Source organism: Ochlerotatus camptorhynchus, unplaced genomic scaffold, assembly GCF_037179485.1.
Source record: "Ochlerotatus camptorhynchus isolate MF236.1 unplaced genomic scaffold, CSIRO-AGI_Acam_v1.1 ptg000268l, whole genome shotgun sequence".
Taxonomy (NCBI): Eukaryota; Metazoa; Arthropoda; class Insecta; order Diptera; family Culicidae; genus Ochlerotatus; species Ochlerotatus camptorhynchus.
In genome coordinates this window covers 1,690,857-1,714,826 of record NW_027040758.1, presented here as the reverse complement: position 1 = coordinate 1,714,826, position 23,970 = coordinate 1,690,857, and the positions used below count along the sequence as shown (strand labels likewise).

General features: G+C 41.0%; 1 protein-coding gene across 2 annotated transcripts in view; it reads right to left on the bottom strand.

The window, feature by feature from the left end:
* Positions 1-23,970, bottom strand: part of kibra — a 118,961-nt gene that overhangs the window by 70,025 nt on the left and 24,966 nt on the right. Inside the window, exons 1-2 of one of the 2 annotated variants that reach the window (XM_065227275.1) lie at positions 11,837-11,970; positions 10,691-11,757 (exon numbers count right to left, since the gene is read on the bottom strand). In XM_065227275.1, the coding sequence (XP_065083347.1) occupies positions 10,691-10,815 (125 nt within the window). In that variant the 5' untranslated portion in view covers positions 10,816-11,757; positions 11,837-11,970. Of the gene's footprint in view, positions 1-10,690; positions 11,758-11,836; positions 11,971-23,970 lie in introns of those variants that run through there. The other variant, XM_065227276.1, reaches the window with a different exon arrangement.

Here is a 23,970-nt window from a genome sequence, read left to right as displayed (position 1 = left end):
GGCACCGTATGCACCGGCCGAAGCTATGTTCCCGATCATCCTTCCCAAACAACACCTAATTACTTTCCAACCGAGAAACCATATTGAACGAGATTCGTCAACGCTTTGAGATCTCATCACTAAGAAGGCTCTTGGATAAAGTCGCAAATGCGTCTGCATTTTGCCGCCTAACGAAGGCGATTCCAAGACCACCAGCAATGGCTCCGCTTCCCGAGATGCGCCTGACAGCTTTCGTTCAACCGTTCACGTTCACCGGGTTGGACTACTTCGGGCCAGTACTGACCAAGGTGGGTAGGAGCAGTGTGAAACGCTGGTTGGCCCTCTTCACATGTCTCACGATTAGGCGGTGCACATGGAAAGCGTGCATTCACTAAGTACGGAGTCGTGCATTATGGCTGTTCGACGCTTCGTGGCATGCAGAGGCAATCCAAGAGAGTTCTGGACCGACAATGCCACCTGTTTTCAGGGCACTCGCAACGAGCTGAAAGCGCAAACGGATGCCAAAATCAAGGCCCTCTCGGAAAGGTTTCCAACTGCCGAAACTGCTTGGAAATTCATCCCACCAGCGGCACCACACATGGGCGGTGCATGGGAGAGGCTCGTCCGGTCCGTAAAGTAGCAATTGGAGGCTTGCTTAACGGTTCGCGCAAATCAGACGACGAGACATTGGAGACAATCCTTCTGGAAGTGGCAGACCAGGAGGCTTTGACACCCAACCATTTTTTGCTGGGCAGTTCTTCCGGGTCCAAGTTCCTACCCACCGAGCAGTGAGACTATCGCTCAACCCTTCGAAGCAGCTGGAAGCTAGCTAAGTATATCGCTGATGATTTTTGGTGCAGGTGGCTCAAGGAGTACCTTCCTGTGATCACACGGCGATGCAAGTGGTTCAACGATGTAAAAGATCTGGCAGTAGGCGATTTGGTTCTGGTCGTTGGTGGAACGGCGAGGGACCAGTGGAAACGTGGACGTATCAAGCAGGTGTTTCCCGGCAGGGACGGTTGAGTGCGTCAAGCTCTTGTGCGTACATCTTCGGGGATTCTACGTAAACCAGCCGTGAAGTTAGCTGTACTGGACGTCGAGGTGAAATGTAAACCTGGTTCGGGTGCTTCAGGTGTACCAGACCCTCACCCAGGTTTACGGGCGGGGGTATGTCACGACGAGACCCCTTATCGCGGCGGAGCTGCGAACGCTACGGCCCTGTTGAAGTTAAAATTAAAAAGCATTTTGAGTTCTCCAAAATAGCCTGGATCTAAGATCTTGATGCTCAACATTCCCAATGAATTCTTGTGCCATGTCCTGATTTATCTTACGAATCCGTAGAGCATTGTGGGACCTAATCCACGTCATGTGAGATGTCAGTTGTATTGGCATAAACATATCTTAGGTTCTCTAAAATGCTTGAGCTCCACCTTGATGTTTTACAAACTCGATGACTCCTAACTAATCTTGTGAACCCGGTGCAGAAATTAATGCATTAATTCATCCAGGAACTGCCACGCTCAGACTAAATACGGGAACTACTTGAATTGGGGAACTGTAGCAAAAGAACTCTCAATTCTTCAATGACAGACAAAGAAAATGATGATTTTTAAATGTGTACTTGTTGGCTCTCCGAGAAAGTTAACGAAGGCAAGCGCCGTGAGTGAATCGTCTCCCCATGAGTAACCGAATGTGTTTGTTTGCTCTTTCTTAGCTCCCTCATTCACCGTGTTGTGCAAGGTGTGTGGATAGGGTACCGAATTGCATGGTGCGGCTTATCGGAATCAGCCTGAACAGTCAATAATTTTACGATGTGATTATACCTTGTAAGGTCTGTATCCACAATAATCCAGATACATCAAAACTTAAGTAAAACACAAATTCCACAGTATATTTCAATAGTAGTTGTTTATTTCAGATTCATGGGATATGATTTCAAAATTCACGAAGTCAAAACATAGTTATTCGGTATTTGCATAACTTTTTCGAACTTTGCTCTTAACTCCATCCCTGATGGGTTTGAATAGGCTCCTCAGATGCCGTGGTGGCCGTCTTTGTCCAAATTTGTTGGAAGTGTTTAATATCTTTGATTCCTTGTTTCATCAGAGCCCAGTATCTCTCTATCTGTAGTGACGAAAGATTTACTCTTTCAGCCGCACGTGCAAATTGCTTGTCAAATAAGATATTTTTTTGGGAAATTTAGATGCATTCTTCGTCCTAAAATACTCAGCTATTGCATTTTTGGCCATAGCCAAATAGAAATCCAGCCCAGGAAGCTGCTTGAAATCGTCCAGGACATAAGTTTCATCGTCCATAACAACGCATGAAAAGTTCGTCAAACATTCGCAGTACAAACGTCGAGCCCGTGATTTTGCTGTCAAATTCTGTTTGTCGTTGCAATTTTTGGAACTTTTTTTACTTGATACGACTTCAGCCTCAAACGCTGTTTTTGATTTTTGGTCAAAACCAGTTGACATTCCTATTTTACGAGGCACCATTCGAACATTACCGGATTAGAACGTCCAATGTTTGTATAACTTCTCGGTTTCCTCTCGACCGTCAAACGTTCGGAAAATGATTTCAGCACACCGTGAACAGTGGATGTAGGTAAATCCAATTTTCTTGCAAGTTCCCGTATTGACAAGTCACGTACAAAATCCACTCGCGCACGTGTTTTTCATTCGTCGCCATCTTGAGCACTAAACATGAGATGTAATTGTAAACACCAATCATAGTCTTTTTCATCAATGACTTCCAGCTTTACCTCAGCGAAAGTTTTCACTCCTACGTGCAATATTTAAAAAGCTACAGTGATTTGAAGGTGTCCTGATTAATGTGGATGAAATGTTGGTCGATTCCAATGCCAAACATAGAACTTATTATTATTCAATCAAATATTAAAAATTTGAACTCTCCATAACGGCTTAGAATGAAACGCCGCTTATCAAGGGCAGTTCAATCGATGATGAAAATTAATTGCATTGGGTTTATGTGGCCTTTAAAATTGTTGAACGCATTTGGTTATGATCTAGATTTTGCTCCAAGCAGGAGAAGTTATGATTGTGAAAGATTAGTAACTTTTTGTTCCATGATCAAGTTGCTTTGTTTAGTATTTTCCAATCTAAGTCCGAGATTTTTTGAAATGTTGAGCAATAATTGGGATTTTTGGTAAGCAAATGCGTAGGACCATTCCGTTTCCCATACATTATAGCCAAATTCGTTCAAATTAAGCACAATTGTTGGGGACCTCAATACGCATTGAAAGAGCTGTGGGTAATAGGGGGTTGTAAAGTTGACCCACCCTAATGAGCACTCTATGCGCTCATCTGATGCTTTGAAGTCACCCTGAGTGGATTCCTGAGCACACTCAACTTAACACACCATGCTCCCCACGGCTGTTGGTCGAATTTGGATAAGATCTGAATTTGCAGGAGAGCTCCAACATTTTTATAGAAAAATGTTCGAAAATTCAAAAAAAAAATCAAAAGCAGCTCAATGTTTACCAAACCTTGGATATAGATTGAGTAACTAAGCGGAACAGCTTTGTCCAAAACTGTAAATCGATTCGACTTCTGGACAAAAAGTTATTATTATTCTACTTTATATCAAGTGATCGTATACTGCCTATAATTCCATATCAGTCCCATGTGGAAAAAGTAGGCATTGAGAAAATGACAGTCGAAGTTACGAAATGTAATTTCCATGTAAATATTTTAGAAAGTTAAAATTAGTTGCATTGAAGCTTGCATGTTATGTTATATCAGCGCAAAAAATTGGGGATCCAAAAAGCAGAACTGTAACTTGACCTCTGGACGATCAAATTTTAGGATGGGACTGATATGCAATTACTTTGCTTGATGGGACAAACTGACTTGATGTTGGTTTTACATTGTTCACGATTGAAGTCCGTAGTTTTAGGCAGTATATACACCTGTAGGTATGCGCGGAACACTTGGCCTAAAGTGAAATAATTATAACTTTTTGCCCAGAAGTCAAATCGATTTGCGATCTCAGACAAAGTTGTTCTGCATAGAGGTAACTCTAAGACTGGTAGGTCCCGAAGAAAAGTGCTCAACTTTTTTGCTCAGCTCTGGTACCATCTTTGGTCCCAAGTTAATCGATGCACCCCTCGAAACATAGGAAAATCCAATAACCCCTCATTTTACCTGTCAAACTTTCATAGTGAATCAAAACAAACATGGTGTAGTAATGGAATTTATAGTAGAATGGGGTACGTTAGTCAATTTGCTTGGGACCAATAGGCTAGTCAAGTAGTGAGCCAATTTTAAATCGTTAGTTTCCACTGGTTGGTATTACCAAGTTCAAGGTTGGGTCAAGTTTGAACCATTTAAGAATTTTTGAGAAGTAAATGAATAGTTTTGTTCCCATACACAATTTTAAAATTCTCCTGCAAATCCAGAATCGCTCAAATTTGGCAGTTGTTGTGATCTCAATACACATCTAAAGAGCAGTGGAAAGCAGGGGGTTGTAATCCACCATACAAACGTGACCCACTCTAGTGTTCATTGATCCACTCAAAATTGTGGGTGGCAGGCCTCTTCATGATGGAGGGCAAGCCAACCAATAGAGAGACGCTTCATATTCTAAGCGGTGTCGGTGAGTGCAGTTAAGACCGATAAGATTAGGGTTGAATGGCAAATGGGGATCTTCAGAATCGTACCTGATGAACCAAAAGTCTTGAACAAACAACCAGAGGGCTTCACGGACATCTTTTATCACCTGAAGATTTTTTTTAAATTACTGGTCAACTTGGCATTATGAGTGAACATCTATGGAATGTTGTTTGATCCAATAGGTCTTCAAAACATACCTGACAGATGTTATTTGGATTCCTGAACGGATAGCGATCTTCATAAAAAAAATACCTGGTGAACCAAAAGTCTTGAACAAATATCTAGAGGACCTAATGGACATCTTATTCAAATGGGTTTGCAGTCACTTCTTCCTAATTTGATATTGAAGGGAACATGGAGTTAGGGAGGATATCGAGTTAGGCCGATGCCATAGTGAGAGCCAAGCCTTGAAACAAATGTAAGGAATATCATTAATGGAAATTCCAATTATTGATATTATTCCTTACATTCGTTTCAATGCTTCGCTCGCCTCATCGCTTCTCTTCGCTTTCACAATGGTTTCAGCGTTAACAAGGTAAATTTGTATGGGGAAAGTGGTCCTAGTAGCCTGAATTTCCATTGAGTTTGGTAGACTATCGAGTAAAAGAGAGTTCACTGTATATCCAGAGGATTTTCTGGAGATGATTGATTACTGATTTTGACATGTTGGCCAATTTAAAATTTTCAGAATGAAATCTGATGGACCAGAAATCTTAAATATTTAAAAAAAAATCCAGATATCAAGAGGATTTTTTTGATATTTGATCAAGACTTCAGCTTGATCAGGCATCATTCTGAAGATCTTCAACTGTACAACAATTCACATGAAGATCTTCAACTAACAACATTTTAAATCATATATCCCAGGCAGGGTTGCTTCCACTCACTTGCTATAAAAACATGATTTTCTGAATTTTGAAAACATTCGATGTTTTAATCATATTTTGTACTTGTTAGATACAAGAAGAGGATAAAAGGCAAGTGTTTCACTCATAAAACCTGTCAATTTTGCTACCAGAGTGTTACAATAAGCGATTTTATGATTCGTGAGCGTTCACTCAGAGTGAGCGCTCGCGAGTTGTAAAATCGCTGATTGTGACTATCTGAAAGCGAATTTGACAGGTTTTATGAGTCAAACACTTGCCTTTTATCCTCTTCTTGTATCTAACAAGTACAAAATATGATTAAAACATCGAATGATTTCAAAATTCAGAAAATCATGTTTTTATAGCAAGTGAGTGGAAGCAACCCTGATCCCAGGTAGTTTTCAAGATACCAGGTATTTAGAAATTATTTTAAAGCCCTTCATGTGATCTTTGATCTCAAAAAAATGTTTAAGATTTTCGAAGACAACATATCAAAAAGACTGGCAACTTTGCCTGAATCCAAGCGACAGACACATTAGCGCTGCACTCGAGCAAAGGTGGAAGCCTTGCATAGAAAAATGGGCAAATACACAAACTTTTATTCTGAGGATAGAACCTTTGGTATCCAATTCGTTCGAAGCATTTACCTTTGAGCGGCAGATGTAGCGATTATGCCTGTCTCATACCGGACGTATGAGAAAATGGAAGAGTTGCCAGTCTTATTGATATGTTGTCTACGCTTCAGATTTATCAGGTATCATTCTGAAGAGCTTCAACTGAAACGTTTGTTGTGCTGTGCTGTGCAAAAGATCACTTTAAAAATTTCCTAAAAATTAACAACAGGTCATGAAAAATCTACATTTACGCTGTCCTCGATTCGTAAAAGTTTGTAACGGGAAACGATAGACATTACAACCCTTGAGAAAGACCACAACCAAACGGTCGAAACGTCGGGAATATAAAAAAAATAATCGTTTTTACTAAAAGACTGAGAAAGCCACCCCATAAAGTGATTCCAATCAACCAGTCGAAACCACCATTAGCATTCTGAAGATCTAAAACCACCAAACAATTCAAATCACCTCTCCCAGATATTCTCTCAAATAACAGGTTGCTAGGAAGTTATTTCAAAGACCTCCAAGTGATAAGAGATTTGCAAAATGTTCTCAGGATATTTGCTCAAGTCATCAGCTTGATCATGAATGATTTTGAAGATCTTCATCTGCCCAATCTTTCAAATCACATCTCTCAGATATTATCTCAAACAGCAGGTTGCTCAGATTTTTTAAGGTTATCACACAAGAAGCGCCGGTAGTATAGTGGTAAGCTTGATTGTATCTCATCCTAATGGGCCTGGGTTCAGTTCCAGTTAGCACCGTCGGGATTTTCTGAGGCATAAAATCTCTGATCCACGCCTTCCTTCGTAAGAGAAGTAAAGCCGGTGGTTCTCGGTCCATGAGTTGATGAGTCGGATAGGTAGGGTTTAGGGTGGGAACTGCCTCCCTAGCGTCGGTAGCATTGGTACTCAGTACGGAAAACAAGATCGACGAAAAACAAATCGAGAGATCGAGGTTATCAGACATCCCCAAAGTCCTCAAATATTGGTTCTTGACTTCAAGTTAATCAGGTATCATTCGCAAGATCTTAAACTGCACAACAATCTAAATCAAATTTACCAGATATCCTCTCAAGATACCAGGTAGCTCAGAAATTATTCAAAATACCTCCAGGTGATCATAGAACTCCAAAAAATCCTCAAGATACATGTTTTAGACTACAGCTTGGCCAGGCATCATCCTGAAGATCTTCAACTGCCCAACAATTTAAATCACATCCCCCATGTATTTTTCAAGATACCAGGTTGCTCGGAAGTTATTCAAAAGACCTCCAAGCGATCATAGATCTACAAAATATGGTCAAGATATTTGTTTTAAACTTCAGCTTGATTAGGTATCTTTCTGAAGATATTCAACTGCCCAACAATTCAAATCACATCAAGATATTCTCAAAGATTCCAGGTTGCTGTGCAATTATTTAAAATAACACCTAGTGATAAGAGTTCATCTTGAAAACCACAGGAAGTTTTTTCAAGATTCAATCTGACGATCAGGTATCATACTAAAGATATCCCAGTATTCCATAATCTATATCGCATCTCTCAGATTTTCTCTCACATGGAACATGGCAGCTTAGAAATTATTCCAAAATACTTCATGTAATTTAAGATCTCCATCATAAAGGCGTCTGAATATTTTTCAAAGATTTCAGGTTGACCAGGTACTATTGTACCTGAAGAAATCAAACTGTTCATCAATTCGAATCACATCTTTTGCTTATTTTCTCATGATGCCAGGTGGCTCCAAAGACAAATATTCAACTATACAATAGTTCAAATTAAATTATTAACTGACTCATTGCACATTGATTTGGTCGCTCAAAGCTTAGAATGGTATGGTATTGTCACCTCAGGATGCATTCGTCATCTTACCTATCTATATCTCTTTAATTATCTCCAGCATTCAAAGGGAACTACGATCAGAATTAACACGATCTTTTTCTTGTTGTTCTTGGCATTTCATGCATACTGTGTATCGCATCCAGCTCTCAACATAGTGTGCTTAGAGCACTTCCACAGTTATTAATTGTGAACATTCGATGCCTGTACCATTTCTACATTGGTATAATTGTATGACAAGTACAATCATATTCTATGCCCAGGGAAGTCGAGAAATTTTCCAACCCGAAAAAACCCTAAACCGGACCGGGAATCGAACCCAGCCACCTCCAGCTTCTTTCCTTTGAAACTGCGCCTTTACCGACTGAGCTAAGGGAGACCCGCGGACTTCTGAGGGTAACTTCAAAGGAACACTGAAGAGTATATCAAGGGAATTTTCGGGACGACTACAAGATCTTTCAAAAGTACAGGTTATGCGAATTGGGCAAAAATCAGCGCGGGTCGAGGAAGGTAGAAAAACTCGTGGAAGCCAATTAAGAGGGCCAACACTCGACTACTGCTTAGGTGTTATTTTGGAATACATTGGAAACGAGTTCATTTGAAGGGACAAAGCACGTGGGATTCGTAGAATTTCTTGTGAACAGGATAAAATTAGTACTAACATTTGAAAACGGCGCAAAAGCCATTTGTAAACAAATGGTTTGTGGGCCCTTTACTCGCTACTCGAAGTACACCCACGCAAACCAACAGCATCGTCAGGAAGGGGAAGATTTCCCCTACCCGATGTAGCTGTTGTGTTGCGTGGGTGTACTTCGAGTAGCGAGTAAAGGGCCCACAAACCATTTGTTTACAAATGGCTTTTGCGCCGTTCTCAAATGTTAGTACTGAAATGACCCAGCTTGAAAGATGGAAGACTCTAGAAGGATTGTGGGGAGGGAGTATAAAACTGCTTTGCGTTAAGAAAGTTGTTGTCAAAATGAATATCCATCAAGGGGATATTTCGTGAAGTAAACGATAGTTGAGGTACAAAATATTCTAACTTATTGTAGACAAAATCCTTTCAAAATAACGCAAAATTACACCTTTCCAACGCAACAGAATCTAAACAGAAAATTTTCTAATTTCTGTAATAAATCCAATGCACTTCAACCATGTCGAAGATGCGTCAGTAAAGAGACAATATTATTAGTAAACAACGCTCTTAGTCTACTGTGCCCCATCTTGAAAATAAGGTTTTACTGAATCCGAAAAGTGTCGAAAAAGTAGTGAACAAACGTTTAGTCTGAAAAAAGCAAACAAACGATTATTCTAAGTTTCCTCCGTCGCTGCAGTTAATTTAATCTGCATTAAAATGCTGCCCCAAAGAGAGCATTTTGATTTCCACACTCAGATAGATTGTGAAATGCTCACACTTTTGCAGAACAGAATTGAAACGAGCCCCAAAAATCCAGGTTGTATGGTAGAATGCCAGTTACGTTTCGCTAACACGGTCGACCAATTCAAATACCTGATTTGACGGTGTCAAGCGTGTCACTTTAGATTTAGGAGGGTGTATAACGGTTGTGAAAACATGCTGCCCTAACACAGACATCAAGGCCCAAGTGATAAAATAAGATTTTTTAAACATGCTTTCTTTTAGAAATGTCCTACCAAAATGGCTTGCGTTACCCGCTGCAAAAGTACATCGAGTAGATGTATTATTATGCGACATTCGACATTCGATGCGAAAACATGGTTTGCATTTTACAGTTCAAGGGGAAATTCAACGAAAATTAAAGTAAAAATAAGGAGATCGTTCTCAGAATATTCAGGAAGTGTTGAATTTATTGAGGATAATCGACCACTTTGTCAAGCAGTTTTGACGTGACTTTCTACCAGTGATTTCGTTAAACAGAATCAAAAACTATGATGTGCTCAATTTTTTTCGTGGTTCTCAACATATTGTTTTATTTCAAGGCAGTCGGGTCGTAGTAAACATCAGTTTAACTGCTCGAATGAAATGGTTAATAGAAAAAAAAATATCAAAATTACATCACCATGTCAGATTGGCGATCATGGTCATTTACCATGCCTATACCACTTCCCGTTCCAACCCAAATAGGGAAGCAAATTGTTCGCGCTTGTACTGAGCGCACTGTATCATTATCGCCCACTATCTAATTCTCGAAATCACACAGCTTAGTCAACCTTTAAGCACTTTTACGACAAGCAAATTCCATTTAGATCAATAACAGTTTACACACTTTCCTAACAACCAACGTCATCATAGGAATGTCGGTTAAAGCTAAGCCGTACATCGAACGTCCCGAATTGGCCGGAAAAAAAATACAGACGACTCATTGTTATTGCAAATCTTGCGTTCATTTCTGGCCGTAAGGTTTACGCATAAGAAAAAAATAAATAAAAAATATAGCACATGGGGATTCTTCTGAGCGCGAGTTGTTATTTTGGTTTCGCGGCAGCAGACGGAAAACCGCAGCGCGCACACGGCTTATCGAATTCCATTGCCCTGGCCTGAGCTGTGGAATGCTTTATGTAAATACACAACGCATACATACTAACGTGCACGCATACACATTTCTACTGACATTCCATAATCTAATCTGTATTCCGTGTGCGCTGCGTGCTCGCAAAGTACGCGAATTTTTTTTTCCTTCGCTGTTGATTTCAACATAAATATAGATAGGTAGAGCGACTATTTTGACTTCGAGGAGGTTTGGAATTTTCCATTCTAGCTAAAGTGCGTTCATACTTACTTGTCACGAGGATCGATCCATGTGGTCTTCTTGTTAATATGATCAATAAAATAAACCTTCCCATCAAAATCCGTGTTAATCTCCCAGCCGAGTGGTAAATCTGCATTGCTGGAACTTTTTGGCATAATTTATTCCGTCCTCCAGTGCGGCTTCCCTCTCGAACTGCTGCGGTTTCTGCCTGAAGTTCCCTGAGAGATCTTCGATTGGAACCTATTTCTTCGTCTTCTGCTTCTTCCGCTCGTTTCTTCACTTCTCGCTCGCTCCACAAACACTTTCTTATTAGCTATTTCGCGGCTTCTTTCGCTTCTTCTGCTTATGCTTCGGCTTCTTCTCACTCAACTCACTTAATACCAGCCTTTAACCACTTTCTTCACTTCAGCTCTTGGCTGCCTGGCTGGCTGCTAGATGTGGATGGATTTGAGCCACTTTGAAGAACTTTTTTTTTTCTCGCTTATACTTTGATTTTACCACGATTCAATCGATTTAGAGACACTTTTTGCTCACTTCCAATTCGATTCACTTGGACCAGACAATTTTCACTCGACGACGACGGTGACAATGCTGGATACGACGATCGCCTGCTTCGATTCACAAACTAGTAGGCTATGCGCATTTCTACTCCATGGTGTCCATGGAGCTCACTCACGCTCACGCTCGGCTCACACTCGAGACTTTCGATACCCCGCGAAGACGACGACGACGTTTCCGACACACAAGATCCTACATTTCCTTCGCCCAAATCCTCTGGAGCTCTCGCTGCGCAATCTCGAACGCCAAGTTGTTGCTCTTATTTTCCTCCACCGACCGTTGTGCACTGCACTGAATCTAAATCTTCTTCCGTTTTTCGCTCCAATCAAACTCGCAACGCACACTCACTCCGTGGAACTTTTCCCTCACTTCTTCCCAGGTTGCGCGGCGCCCTGTATTTTCCTCAGCCTGGGGTTGGCCTGGTTGCTGCTGATGGTAAGCCCGTTTTTCTTTTCTTGTAGCGCGCGTGCAGCTCACGTAAACAGCGATCTATCGACGACGACGGTGACGACTGCTGCTGCTGCCAGCATTTTCACACTCTGTACCGAGAGAGAAGAGAAAGAAAATCAAAGTTAAAAAAAAAAAAATCACACTTTTCCAGGCAATCACCGCACGCACTTAGGGAAAACGCACACGAGAACCCGAACCGCAAGAAACTGGAAATGTAGAGCAAACTCTGTGCTGCGATGCAATAGTCCTATAGGTAGGTACCACCTCCGTTCGCTTTGCAATTGCGACAAACGACGAACGACAACGACGACGTCGGAGAACACTCGCAATTAATAAACCATTTCAGAGCGCAGTGCCAGCCATATTGAATTAAATTGAAATTCCAATGTTTTTTCTACTCTTTTCTTCGAACCGTCCAACACTCACATACTGCAAACTGTGTAGTAGGCAGGTTATAGGCTACGTACGTACACGATCGCGATCATCGCATGCTTCTTGGTGTGGAATATGTACTTCTACGACCATCATAGTGAGGAGTCATTGCGCGACGAGAGCACCGCAGCAGGCCATGTGTCTGTGTGCCGTCGTCAGACGCAACTAGCACGCTATTTAAAAACTACCCAAATTTGAGTAGGATCCACTGAACTGAACTCGGTCAAAAATGGATAAAATTTGAGTTGCTAGTGACTAGTTGACAAACGATCAACATCGATTGGATTTTTCATCTGTCAACTTGTCGCTCCCAACATGGTTTATCCCTTTTTTGGGTAGGTTAATTTTTGGTCAATCTGGGTGGATCCTACTCAAATTTGGGTAGTATTGAAATAGCGTGAAGACACACCACGTTTGAAGGTGTTTGCGTTCGCGCAAATGCACTGTTGCCAAGCCTGTTGCCTGCTGGCGTTGTTGATATTGGTTTCGGCTCAAGTTCGGTGCAGTGCGGGATGGAAGTGTTGGGAACCGTCAGTTGGGTTATGATTTATGTTTTCTAGATCAATTTTTTTTCTATATACGGATTTAATTTGAAAAAATAGGGAATTAGTCTTCCACATTGATTTATTAAGCATTACATGATTTCAAGCTTCAAGACTTCTGAGTAATGTGCAGAGGACTTCTGGTTAGAGTCCAGATGACTTCTCCTGACTTTTTGGTGACGTCAAGATTATTGGGTGTCGATAGGACATCTCGGGATGTACATAGCAATTCTCAGAATTATTAGGAATGACTTTTCGAAGAAATTCATAAAGACTTCTGTGGATTCTTGGGACTATTCGGAAAAGTTCCCAGGACTTCACAGTCTATGGAACTTCTCACGGAAGTTTACAGAACATCTCGAGGTAGTTCATTGAACATTTCAGGACTGTCTACAGGACTTCTCAGGGGGTCAATAAGATTTCTCGGATAAGTTCATAGCACTTCTCGGAAATGCCCATAGAACTTCCCCGAATTTTTTAATTTTCAAAATGTTCGAGAATGTCCATAGATTTCTATTACCAGGAGTGCATAGTCTTTTCGGATAAGTTACATTACTCACTACTACAGCCATCAAACGCTGAGTCAGGAGAATTAAATTAACCTCTAAGATTCCTGAAGTCTTTTCCAAAGATCACCTGATTCCGGAAGACTTCCAAAAGTGACCAATAATACCACATGACCTTTCTAATTTCACCATAAAAAGGCTCTAGAAAGGTCATAAGTCTATCTTAGGTTAGACAGCGTTAGGTTTACATAATTTCATATTCTTTCATAATAACAACGATAATAACTGAAAACAAAATGATATCTGGAATAACAAGACTTATTTTCAAGATGATATCAGGTTGTTATTTTGCTTTGCTCGGGCTATCTCCTTATTTGAGGCCTAAATCGCGATTTGAGGTGTTGCGGGTTTGAAATCTTATACTACGTTCATCTCCTTAATTAAGGCCTTAATCGTGATTTGAGAGGTGTTCGGGGGTTTGAAATCTTTCATCGCGTTTATCTCCTTAATCAAGGCCTAAATTGCGATTTTTACATCGACTCGATGAGGGATGTAAGTATATGCGCCTGAATTTTCGAAATATTAGTTTAGTATTTTTTCATATTGAAATAACGGCGCGATAAAGTTAACTTTTTTTTAATATGTATAAATATGTTTTAAGCGGCATTGATTTTAAGCTTATCCAACATGGAGGGTGGCTAATTACAGATGTTATTTCCAGTTATTTGTTTAAATTTAATTCAATATTTTCCAAATAACGTCTCAAAAACTTAAATGAGGAGCTCGTGTAGCTTGATGGCTGCCACTTTTGCTTACTGAATAGAAGATCGTATGTTTAAGACGTACTGATCGGAAATCTCAAATCCTTCTCAAGAGCAGTTGTTGTCGGCGTCTGTGAGGTCACCGCCGGAACCGAAATCTAGTAACAGCAAGTTGAACTGCAACTTGTAATTTGTTTGTGATTTAAGGAGCTCGGTGGCCTAGTGGTAACCGGGTTTGCTTATTGAGCAGAAAATTATGGGATCAATCTCAAACTCGTTCACATTATAGAGCTTCAATGTGAATCGGATGTATTCTAAATATGAGATAAAGCGTATTGAAATTGGGTTCGGATGAGCGAGTACTTTATAACAAATCCTTCTCAAGAGTAGTTTTTTTACTGAGCAGAAAATCATGGGTTCAATCCCAAGCTCCTTAACATTTTAAAATTATACTTTAAATCGGCCTTCTTTCTTAATATGATGTAAAGCGTAACGAAATTCGGTTCGAGAGCTGGGTAGGTAAAAGAAGTGATATTTGATTTTTAGGAAAGGAAAAAGGAATCGGAAATCCATATCAAACTTCAAAATCTCAGTTGTTGTCGTCGTTGGTGATGTCACCGCCGGGATAACAGCAAGTTGACCGGAAACTTGATCGTAATTGTATTGTGCCTTTTGGCGACCGATTTTGCTTACTGAACAGAAGATCGTAGGTTCAATCCCACGCTCCTTCGCGCTATTGAATCGTTAGGGCATCAATTCAGCATATCGTTTACCACCACGAATCCTGCTGCAATCCCAACCCTTTTATTCAACATCCCAATGATTTCTCGTGGAAGTGTTCTCGGCTTTCATTAAGGCGAGTATTACGTCAACATATTCCTACCCATACCCTTTCTTGACCAGCATTCAGACGTGACCGGCGCTGGTATTTCCAAGTTTTAGACCACCAGTTCCCTAGTAGCACGCTTGTCACATATCAGTTGAAGAAACTTTTTTACATCTTATTTCAGTCATAAACAAGTTGCTGCAACTCTTCTTAACGGAAGTGCCCAAGCAACAATTTTTGTTTTATTTAAGTTTTATAGCAGTTGATATAACCAAATTATAAAACCTTCACTGACGACCACATTGCTTTAACAATCTCCTGAGAACCGCAATACAGCCATGTCATGGCTAATTGGCCCAGTTTTAATGCTGTCATTAAAACTTGATATGCGAACTACTTTAGGAGCATAGGATTTATGTCAGTTTTATCACACTCTAGACGTGATTGTTAAAAATGAAAACATAAAACCTCCTCCAGGTCAGAAAGTTTTAACAGCCTTCTAATGACTACCATAAAACTATATTACAACTGCATAAATCGCTCCTGAAGAAGTTGATAAAACATGATACGCAAAACATTTTGACAACTTTGAAGGTTTTACGTTGGGGTTTTTGGATGATAGTTAATATTGAGAAATATTTTATTGTGGTTTTATTCTTTCGATGTTTGATGTGAAATCATGATCCTTGTCAGTTGGTAATAATGGCTGATATTATTGTACATTGAAAATAAGACGACTTTATTTTAAACCAATCTGTATATGCTTCACAGCATGCCGTGCAATATTTATGGTGATTATTATACCAAATAGGAGCATAAATTTAGTGCACCATATGAATACTAAAATATACGGATATTTTTAATTTGTCTGCATTAGCACCATGCATTAAAGAGTCATTCAAAGATTATCTATTTAGTACAAAACTGTTACTACTATTGAGCAATAAGCAGTCACATTTTATTTAATTATACATAGATGTATGAAAGTGTTTTATTGCCTATCAATTAAAGCGTAATTATTCATACTGTGTGAAATTTGTTCATACGGCGACATTTTTTTTCGTTATAACTTGCTACTCCTTAAAAATACCTCAATATAACATATTCTCCTAGATTGGAATACTATAGCATAACATAAACCTAATGGTTGTATCTTAGCATTTCGTAGTCCAAATTGAGAGCGTTAAGTTATATTTAAGCTATATAACTAGCTTGCTGGTTTTATTCGGTACAGCGAATCAAAACAAAACAAAAACCATGACCACCTGTCAAAAAGTCAACATTCCAAGCTATCCTCCTATTTTCGCTTGTAATCAAGATGTAAGAAATGCTTATTGGATCCACTAAAAGCTTTTTCAATACAAGGTTTAAAGCCGTGATGTCAATACTGGCCATCTCCAAACGGATTTAGTGAAACTGTCGGAGTTGCATTAAGAAGGGTTCGTGGATCTTTCGGAAGTGTATCGGAAAGCCGCTTGTTCAATATTTTTAAGAGCTCCTTCACCGCACTGTGCCTTATGTAGGGATCGTATAACTGTAGTTCCTCCAGGAGTTTCATATTGTCGATCGTCTCATCTTCATCGTGTTCAGAAGCACTGAAGGGGTTTTCATTTCATATATCTGAATAGATTTGTTTTTTATAATGACAAAAAATTTCAGAGTATTTTTTGTTGTAGCAGTATATTTCTTATCTGTGAATGTTAGGCCTCTGATAAAGATGATAGTTGTAATGAAGCTTTAATGAAGGTCTAAGACTGCTTCAAGTTTTATATCGGTCATAAAAAGTGTACCATAAAATACAATTGTATGTTTTGTTTTGGTTTTATTCTTCAGTTATAAGCAGTGATGCAGAACCACCTTACAGCTACCGTTAAAACTATGAAGTCTGAGTTTTAATTTAGTAGTCATAAAACAGTTTTATAGACGACTTGACGGCCTGATTTTATGACAAGCACACAAAACCGTAATACAACCACAGGCTGCAAGGGATGCTATGATAAAACAATGATAAAATAAGAATAAATCTTCCAAGCATTTAGATTGTTACTTGGGTGTGCTACTCGGGTTTGTACACATTGAGGATGATTACTAGTCCCAAGCAACGTCTATTGGTTCTCTGTGTAATTACGGTTGATCTGGCAATAACGAAATTGCATCTACGGGCGGTCATTCATGCTCATGATCATGATAATTTCAAAAACATTTAAGAAGTTCAATTCCATTTATGTGAATAATGGGTTATTTCAGCTTTTTTAAGGTTGCCCTGGCGTTTTAGGGCTGTTCAGTCATTTTAAATTTCAGAGCCATTTGAAGGACCGTTTAATCTATTTTGGCGCCTTCAAGACCATTAATTACATTTTGGAGTGTAGATCACTTTGACAAATTTTTTTAAGAGTATTTTGGAGTACAATTTTGCATTAGTGTTTTCCTCGATTTATAGATTATAGATAGTTACATTTCTCCAGTTCGAACGAAATCTCGAACCTTCCTCTTGATGGAGCCCATCAGCGCCCGCACAGTGGAAACAGACACGGAATCAGCGCATTTCTTCAATTTTGCCCACATCTGCTGGATGTTTTTGACTGCCCCACCGCTCCGTCGAAGTTTCTGCTTTGAAATTACCCAGTAATTTTCGATTGGTCGAAATTCCGGGCAATTCGGAGGATTCATTAGCTTGGGGACAAAATCGATCTTGTTGGCAGCATACCACTCCAGAACCACCTTGGAGACTGGAGACTGAAGATGACTTTGCCCCTATACTTGCAGATGAACGGCAATACACGCTTTTTCAGGCATTCTTCGATGTAAACTTGGGATGTCATCGTCGAGGATGTGACGAATGGTTCCGTTTTCAGGCCACAACTGCAAATCGCTTGCCAAATCATGGCCTTCTTCGCGAACTTGTCGGCAAACATGAACCTGGAACTTTCCCGGCACATTTCCACGTCCAGTCGCGATGTAAAACTGTTGACCGGGAAGCTGCTTACAATCAAGTTAGACGTATGTTTCGTCATCTTTTTTTTTTTTTTTTTTTTTTTTTAATTATAGTCACTTTAACGCTCTTGGGTCATTTGTGACTTATCCGGGGGTGAGATTTGAACTCGTGACTTTGGCGTGAGAGGTATGAATGCTAACCACTTCGCCGGGGTCGCCCCCTGTTTCGTCATCGATCAAAGTGCAGCTCTTGTGTTTCGTCAATACACGGTCGTAGAAGAGCCTTGCACGCTTTTTGGCCACGGAATTCTGCTTCATGTGTCGGTTCGGATGTTTACTGTCCCACACCGTTTGAAAGTTAGCGTTGTACCTTCTGGCCACATCTCGGATCGAAAGACTGGGGTTGACTTTAACGCACCTCAACACCTTTCTGCGCTGCTGAGTTTTTTCGTAGGTCCCCGATTCCTTTCCACACTCAGGGTTTCCTTGTAGGTTTTGAGCACTTGACAAACTGTTGTTTTCGGTATCTTCAGCACTTTAGCCAGCTTGGAGTCGGACAACTCCAGATTTTGCAGGTGTTTGTGCACAATATTCTTTCGAGTTCCATTTGACGTTATTTCTGAACGCGATCGACTACTTTGATCAAACTTGCACCAGTTGTTCTCTATAGAAGTGTAAACAAACCACTGTCAAAGATTTTCGATTCCCAACACTAGAGGCGTGCTAGCGGCGCACGAGGGGCGTACCCATTTGCTTTTAGTCAGCCTTTATTTTGGACTATTATAACATTTTTGACGATTTTAGGCCAGAACAGCACTGAAACGGAAGAAGATCGTGTGCAATAGATACGTTGTCGAATGAAGAGGCGCTTTCCTTGTTTAGTTTGCAAGTAGAGGAGGCTTCCTGAACGTGTAATATAACATTATCATTTTAACAATATAACCATTGATCTTGTTGTCTCATGGAATTTGAATTGTCGGATTTTGGCCACTTTCTGGGTCGGCACATGACCAGGTGCAAATTTTGGCCACATCCACAATGTTACCCGGAACACAGAACCAAACATATGTGGAGACCCATCGAGTGCACAAAAGTCGATTTTTACAGTAATTAACCCCCTTCATCAATTGGCGATCGCAGTAGACCGCGCTTGAAAGCTGACGTGTTTTTCTTTTGCTGCGTATTTTTCGTCAGCGAATTAAACATTTTTTGCTTTAAATTTGTTAATTTGTGTGCTGAAATTTAGTTTCAAGTGTTCATAAAATTATCATATGAGTCTTGAGGTACTCAGTTGACCTTAAATCTACGACGCAGCATCAGTTTCATTGTTTGGTGTCGGTTTTCATTACCTCCCGGGAGCCCGGTTCTTCAAGTTTGGATGCCACATTTTCGACGTGCAGTTATGTTCTATTGAGAGATTCGTCACCATGGGCGAGTTTGAACCTGGTCCGGTTGGTGAATTAGTTCGAGAACGTGCTGATAACGTGTCCGTCGCGAGTTTTGGTGGTGATTCGGTGGCTGACGTTGTCGTTAATCAGTAAGTTTTCCGCTTGCAAAAGTGCTCGGCTGCTGGTCTCTCGCCGGTGTCGAAGATTGTGAGCAATATGGAAGATGTCTCACTGGATACGCCCAAGACTGGACGGGTGGTAGCCGGTGGCTTCGAAAGGTTCCTTTGGAAAGCACTAGACGTGAACCTCCTCCTACATGACCATGGCAATGCAAGACAATTTGTGTTCGTTGAAGTAACTATTAAGACAAAGGTGAATCACGAAATGAGATGCAAACGGAATACGTGAATTGGAGGATCAAATTAACATTAAAGCTGTTTTAAGGAGCTGTGCCAGGACGCTGATGTCAACCCCTGGGGAGACGCATATCAAGTCACGATGGCGAAGACCGGAGGTCCGATGACGCACACTGAAATATTTCCAGACAAGCTGAGGGTCATCGTTGAGGAGCTCTTTCCGGAGCACGACCCAACGACCTGGCCACCTACATCGTACAACGAGGAGGAGAGAGACAACGTTGACTAGCGTCCAACGAGGAACTCGTAGTAGTGACGAAGGGAGTGAAGGTGAAGAAAGCTTCCAGCCCAGATGGAATCCCCAACGCTGGCGTTGAAAATGGAGATCCAGACGTTCCCGGACATGTTCAGGATGGTGCTGCAGAAATGCCTGGATGAAGGTCACTTCCCAGACAGATGGAAGGTTCAGAATGCCAAAGCCAGGAAAAGCACCGGGGGATCGCGCATCCAGAGAGCCAAGAAGACGAAATCGATATTGCGCTGTTATAACGATAGACGTAAAAAAACGCATTCAATAGTACCAGCTGTACTCCGAGTGCTTGCAGGTCCTCCTCGAGCATAGTCCATGTTGTCAAAGAAGCACATGGTTACTTGTGTACGGTTGAACTAATAATGACTTTATTCAGGTTTCAAGGTATACAGAACAAGGTAAACTAATCAATGTTAATGCTTGTTAAGTGTGGTGCATACAGAAGGTATGATAATGGAAACATATTCTGTAACATCCCCTTTTCTTTACATTTAAACAATGAATCAAAACATATTATAATCCTGGAACTTCTTAGGCATTTGGACAAACCGTCTGGGGCGAGTGGATTCGGGAATGGTTGGTGAAGCAGTCACTGCAGCAGGATTGCGACCGACAGACGATGAAACTTCCTGTAGATCTACATTCGGTTCCACTTTAACTGGTACTGCATCCAGCGAATCCTGTCTTTGCGCAAACCTTGTCTTGATCATTGTATTGTCCCTACGATACTCAAGATCACCGATAGCTACGACTGTTGTCCTATCCGTAACTGGGTTGATTACGGTTCCGTTTTTCCATTCCGTATCTGTAGGCTTCATTTTAACAAACACAGGTTGTCCGATCTCCAACTCGGGAAGCGAGCGAGCCTTTCGATCATAGTAGGCTTTGGCTTGCTGACGTTGGAGAGTAATCTTCTCCCTCACGTTCTCCTCTATTTTCGGAAGATATTTTCCTTGATACATCGGAACTCCGAAGCGTGTTCGACGATTAAACAGGCGCTGAACTGGCGAACTTCCAGTTTTGTTCGGCTTATTTCGCCACTGTAGTAGAAGTTCCCAGAAATCCTGGTTGGATTCTCGAGCTTTCTTCATGAGTGATTTGGTTATTTTGACGGCAGATTCAGCCTTGCCATTTCCTTGCTGGTGGTATGGTGCTGAAACACTGTGTTTTACTCCCCAATACTGGCAGAACATGTTGAACTCTTCACTCATAAACTGTGGTCCTCCATCACTGCTGACTTCCTGTGGTTTTCCGAACCTTGCGAAGTTGCGCTTACAGACTTTTATTACTGCTGCTGATGTTTGCGTTGTGAGTTCATCTACGTCAAAATAATCGGAAAAGTGATCAACTGTAACAAGGTACACTGTTTTGCGATTTCCAATCTCGCACTCACATATGTCCATGGAAACTTTCTGATACGGGTAAGTCGGAATCTGATGACTTTGCATTGGTTGAACTCGCTGATTTGAAGAGAACTTTGCGCAAACATCACAATGTTGGATACGCTGCCTTCCCGAGCAAAATCCAACATCAAAATTACAGCAAATTGAAATCAAGTTTTGATATCAACATCAAACTGAAATCCTAATTTGATTTCAGTTTATGCAATTGACAAATTTTGTTTTCATTTTGCTGTAAATTTGCTCTTCAAAAATATGTTGTTGCGGGTTTGTTTTCATTGCCTCACCATAACATCAAATTGAACACTTGTTTTGTTATCAACAGGAAAAATTGACATCAAATTGAGTTTTCAGTTTGCTCTCACTGATAGAAGAAATAGTTTTCAATGTGATGTCACAGGAAGATTTTTTTGCTCTCAATTTTGATATTTTAACCGTTAAAACGACCAAAACGACAGCAACCTGCGTAATCATTATCAGCGAAATCACAACATCAAATTTAGATTTTAATTTGATCTCAGACTTTGCTCGGGTTATCTGGTCAGAGAGTCCTGGCCAAAACACCGTGTCACGGGCTAGCTTGGTTGTTGCTGCGATTCCGGAGTGCGATTGATGAAGTCTCTCCAGCATCTGTCCTCTCAAACACCGTGGGATTAGAATTCGATCATTTCTTAGAACGATACCATTGTGAGTGCTGAGCTCGTGCTTGTACTTCCAGTAGATTTGGCCAGTCATCAATAATGCAACGGATGACAGATTGGATATCCGGGTGCTCTCGAGATCTGGCTCGAATTTCGTCTACTCGAGCGTCTGAAATGGGAAGGTAGTCCAATGCACAAATAGTTTCAATATCGGCCATGAAAATGTCGTAGATTTCACGACTAGTAGAATCGTTGTCAATCTTTGCTGCTCTAGATAACATATCAGCGATTACTACTTGTTTACCTGGTGTGAAGTTCAGAGTGATTTGATAGCGTTGTAATCCTAGCAACATGCGTTGAATTCTCAATGGTGCCTCAATCAAAGGCTTATGGAAAATCTTGATCAACGGTTGATGATCCGTTTGAACAGTTACTGTTCGTCCAAGGATGTACATTTCAAACTTCCGACAGGCAAATAGAATGGCCAACGTTTCTTTTCCGATTTGTGCATAGCGACGTTCAGTAGCACTGAGGGTCTTTGACGCGTAGACGACTGGCTGTCCCTCTCGTAGAAAAAGAGCGCCTACGCTGCTACTGTCGCATTGGATAATCGTGCTCTTGGATGCATCGAAGTATTGCAGTACCGGTTGTTGAGGTTATCATCTGTTTCAGTTGATCAAAGGCTTCATCCTGTTCATGGCACCAATTCCAAGGCTGGTCGTGATTTGTCAATCTGCGCAACGGTTCCGCTACTGTGGACAGGCTTGGAAGATAGTGTGATAAGTATGTTACCATACCCAAAAACCTTTGAACGGCAGGAATATCTTCTGGTTTCGGCATATCCAATATGCTGCTCACTTTTTCTGGATCTGGTTTCACGCCTCTCGCTGTAAGTATGTATGTGCCCAAAGTACTTGACGCTATCCTGACACAGCTTGATTTTGTCCGGATTCAATTTCATGTTTTTTTCTTTCATTCTTTCCAGAAATGCTCGCAGATTTTTATTATGGCCGATCAATGCTTCGGTAACAGTATTACCACATCCAAAAATCATGAAGTCATCCATCAATGCTCGTACATTTTTCAATCCCTGTATCGCTTCGTGTGCTTTCAGTTGGAACACCTCCGGTACCGGGGAAATGCCCATTGGCATTCGGAGCCATCGGTACCTACCGAAGGGAGTCCAACACGTAGTAAGCTTCGAGCTTTCTTCATCAAGCTCCACCTGCCAAAAACCAGACTTGGCATCCACAGTCGTAAAAACCTTAGCGTTGGCAAGCTCTGGCAGTAGCTCATCTAGTGTAGGCATCTGGTAGTGTGATCTTTCCAGTGCCTTGTTCAACATTATCGGGTCAATGCAAACTCTCAATTTGTTGTTTCTTTTAACGAGTACTAGGTTACTTACCCAGTCGGTGTGTCGTTTTTCTTCAATGATCACTCCTTGGTGTTCCAAACTTGTCAACTCTTGACGAAGCTCATCTCTCAGCGTTACAGCGACTCTACGCGGATGCTGTACTACTGGTTTAACGCTCCTGTCCACATCCAGATGGACGCACCCCTCCAATTTTCCAAGTCCAAAGAAAACTTCAGAATACTGACCCAGGATTTGTTTTGCTACCGATTTCTGGTCCTCAGTGACGGAAAAACATAACTGAATCAATTTTAGTCGAAGACAAGTGTTGACTGACAACAATGGAATTTGTTCGAAATCCACTACATGGAAAACGGCTTTATATCGGGTTCCGTTGTGAACGCAATCTATCTCAGTGCGGCCCAAAGATCGGAACTGGCCTCCTCCAAACACCTTCAAGACTGCGCTGTGGCTGTCCAGCGACAGCTGACTAGTTCCGAGAATTGCTTTCGTATTGGTTCTTCCGATTACGTTGCAGGAAGCTCCGGAATCTAGGATGCACGATACCCTACGTTGGTGCTTTTTTACATCCAATAACGTTATCGTCGCCTTCAGCAAACCGTCGTTCTCCTTACGTAGACTGTACAGGTATTGACACATGTTAATAGATTCCTGGTCATCATCCCGCTGCTCACCAGTTGCTTTTTCTTCATCCGGCTTAACGGTGTTGACTTTGTTAGTTGGCTTCCTCGAAGAAGTGGGCAAACCCAATGGCCTATTTTGCTGCTTCTTCTTTTTGCACGCCACCTCGAAGTGGTTTTTCAGACCACAAAAATGGCATGTTGCTCCCCTGGC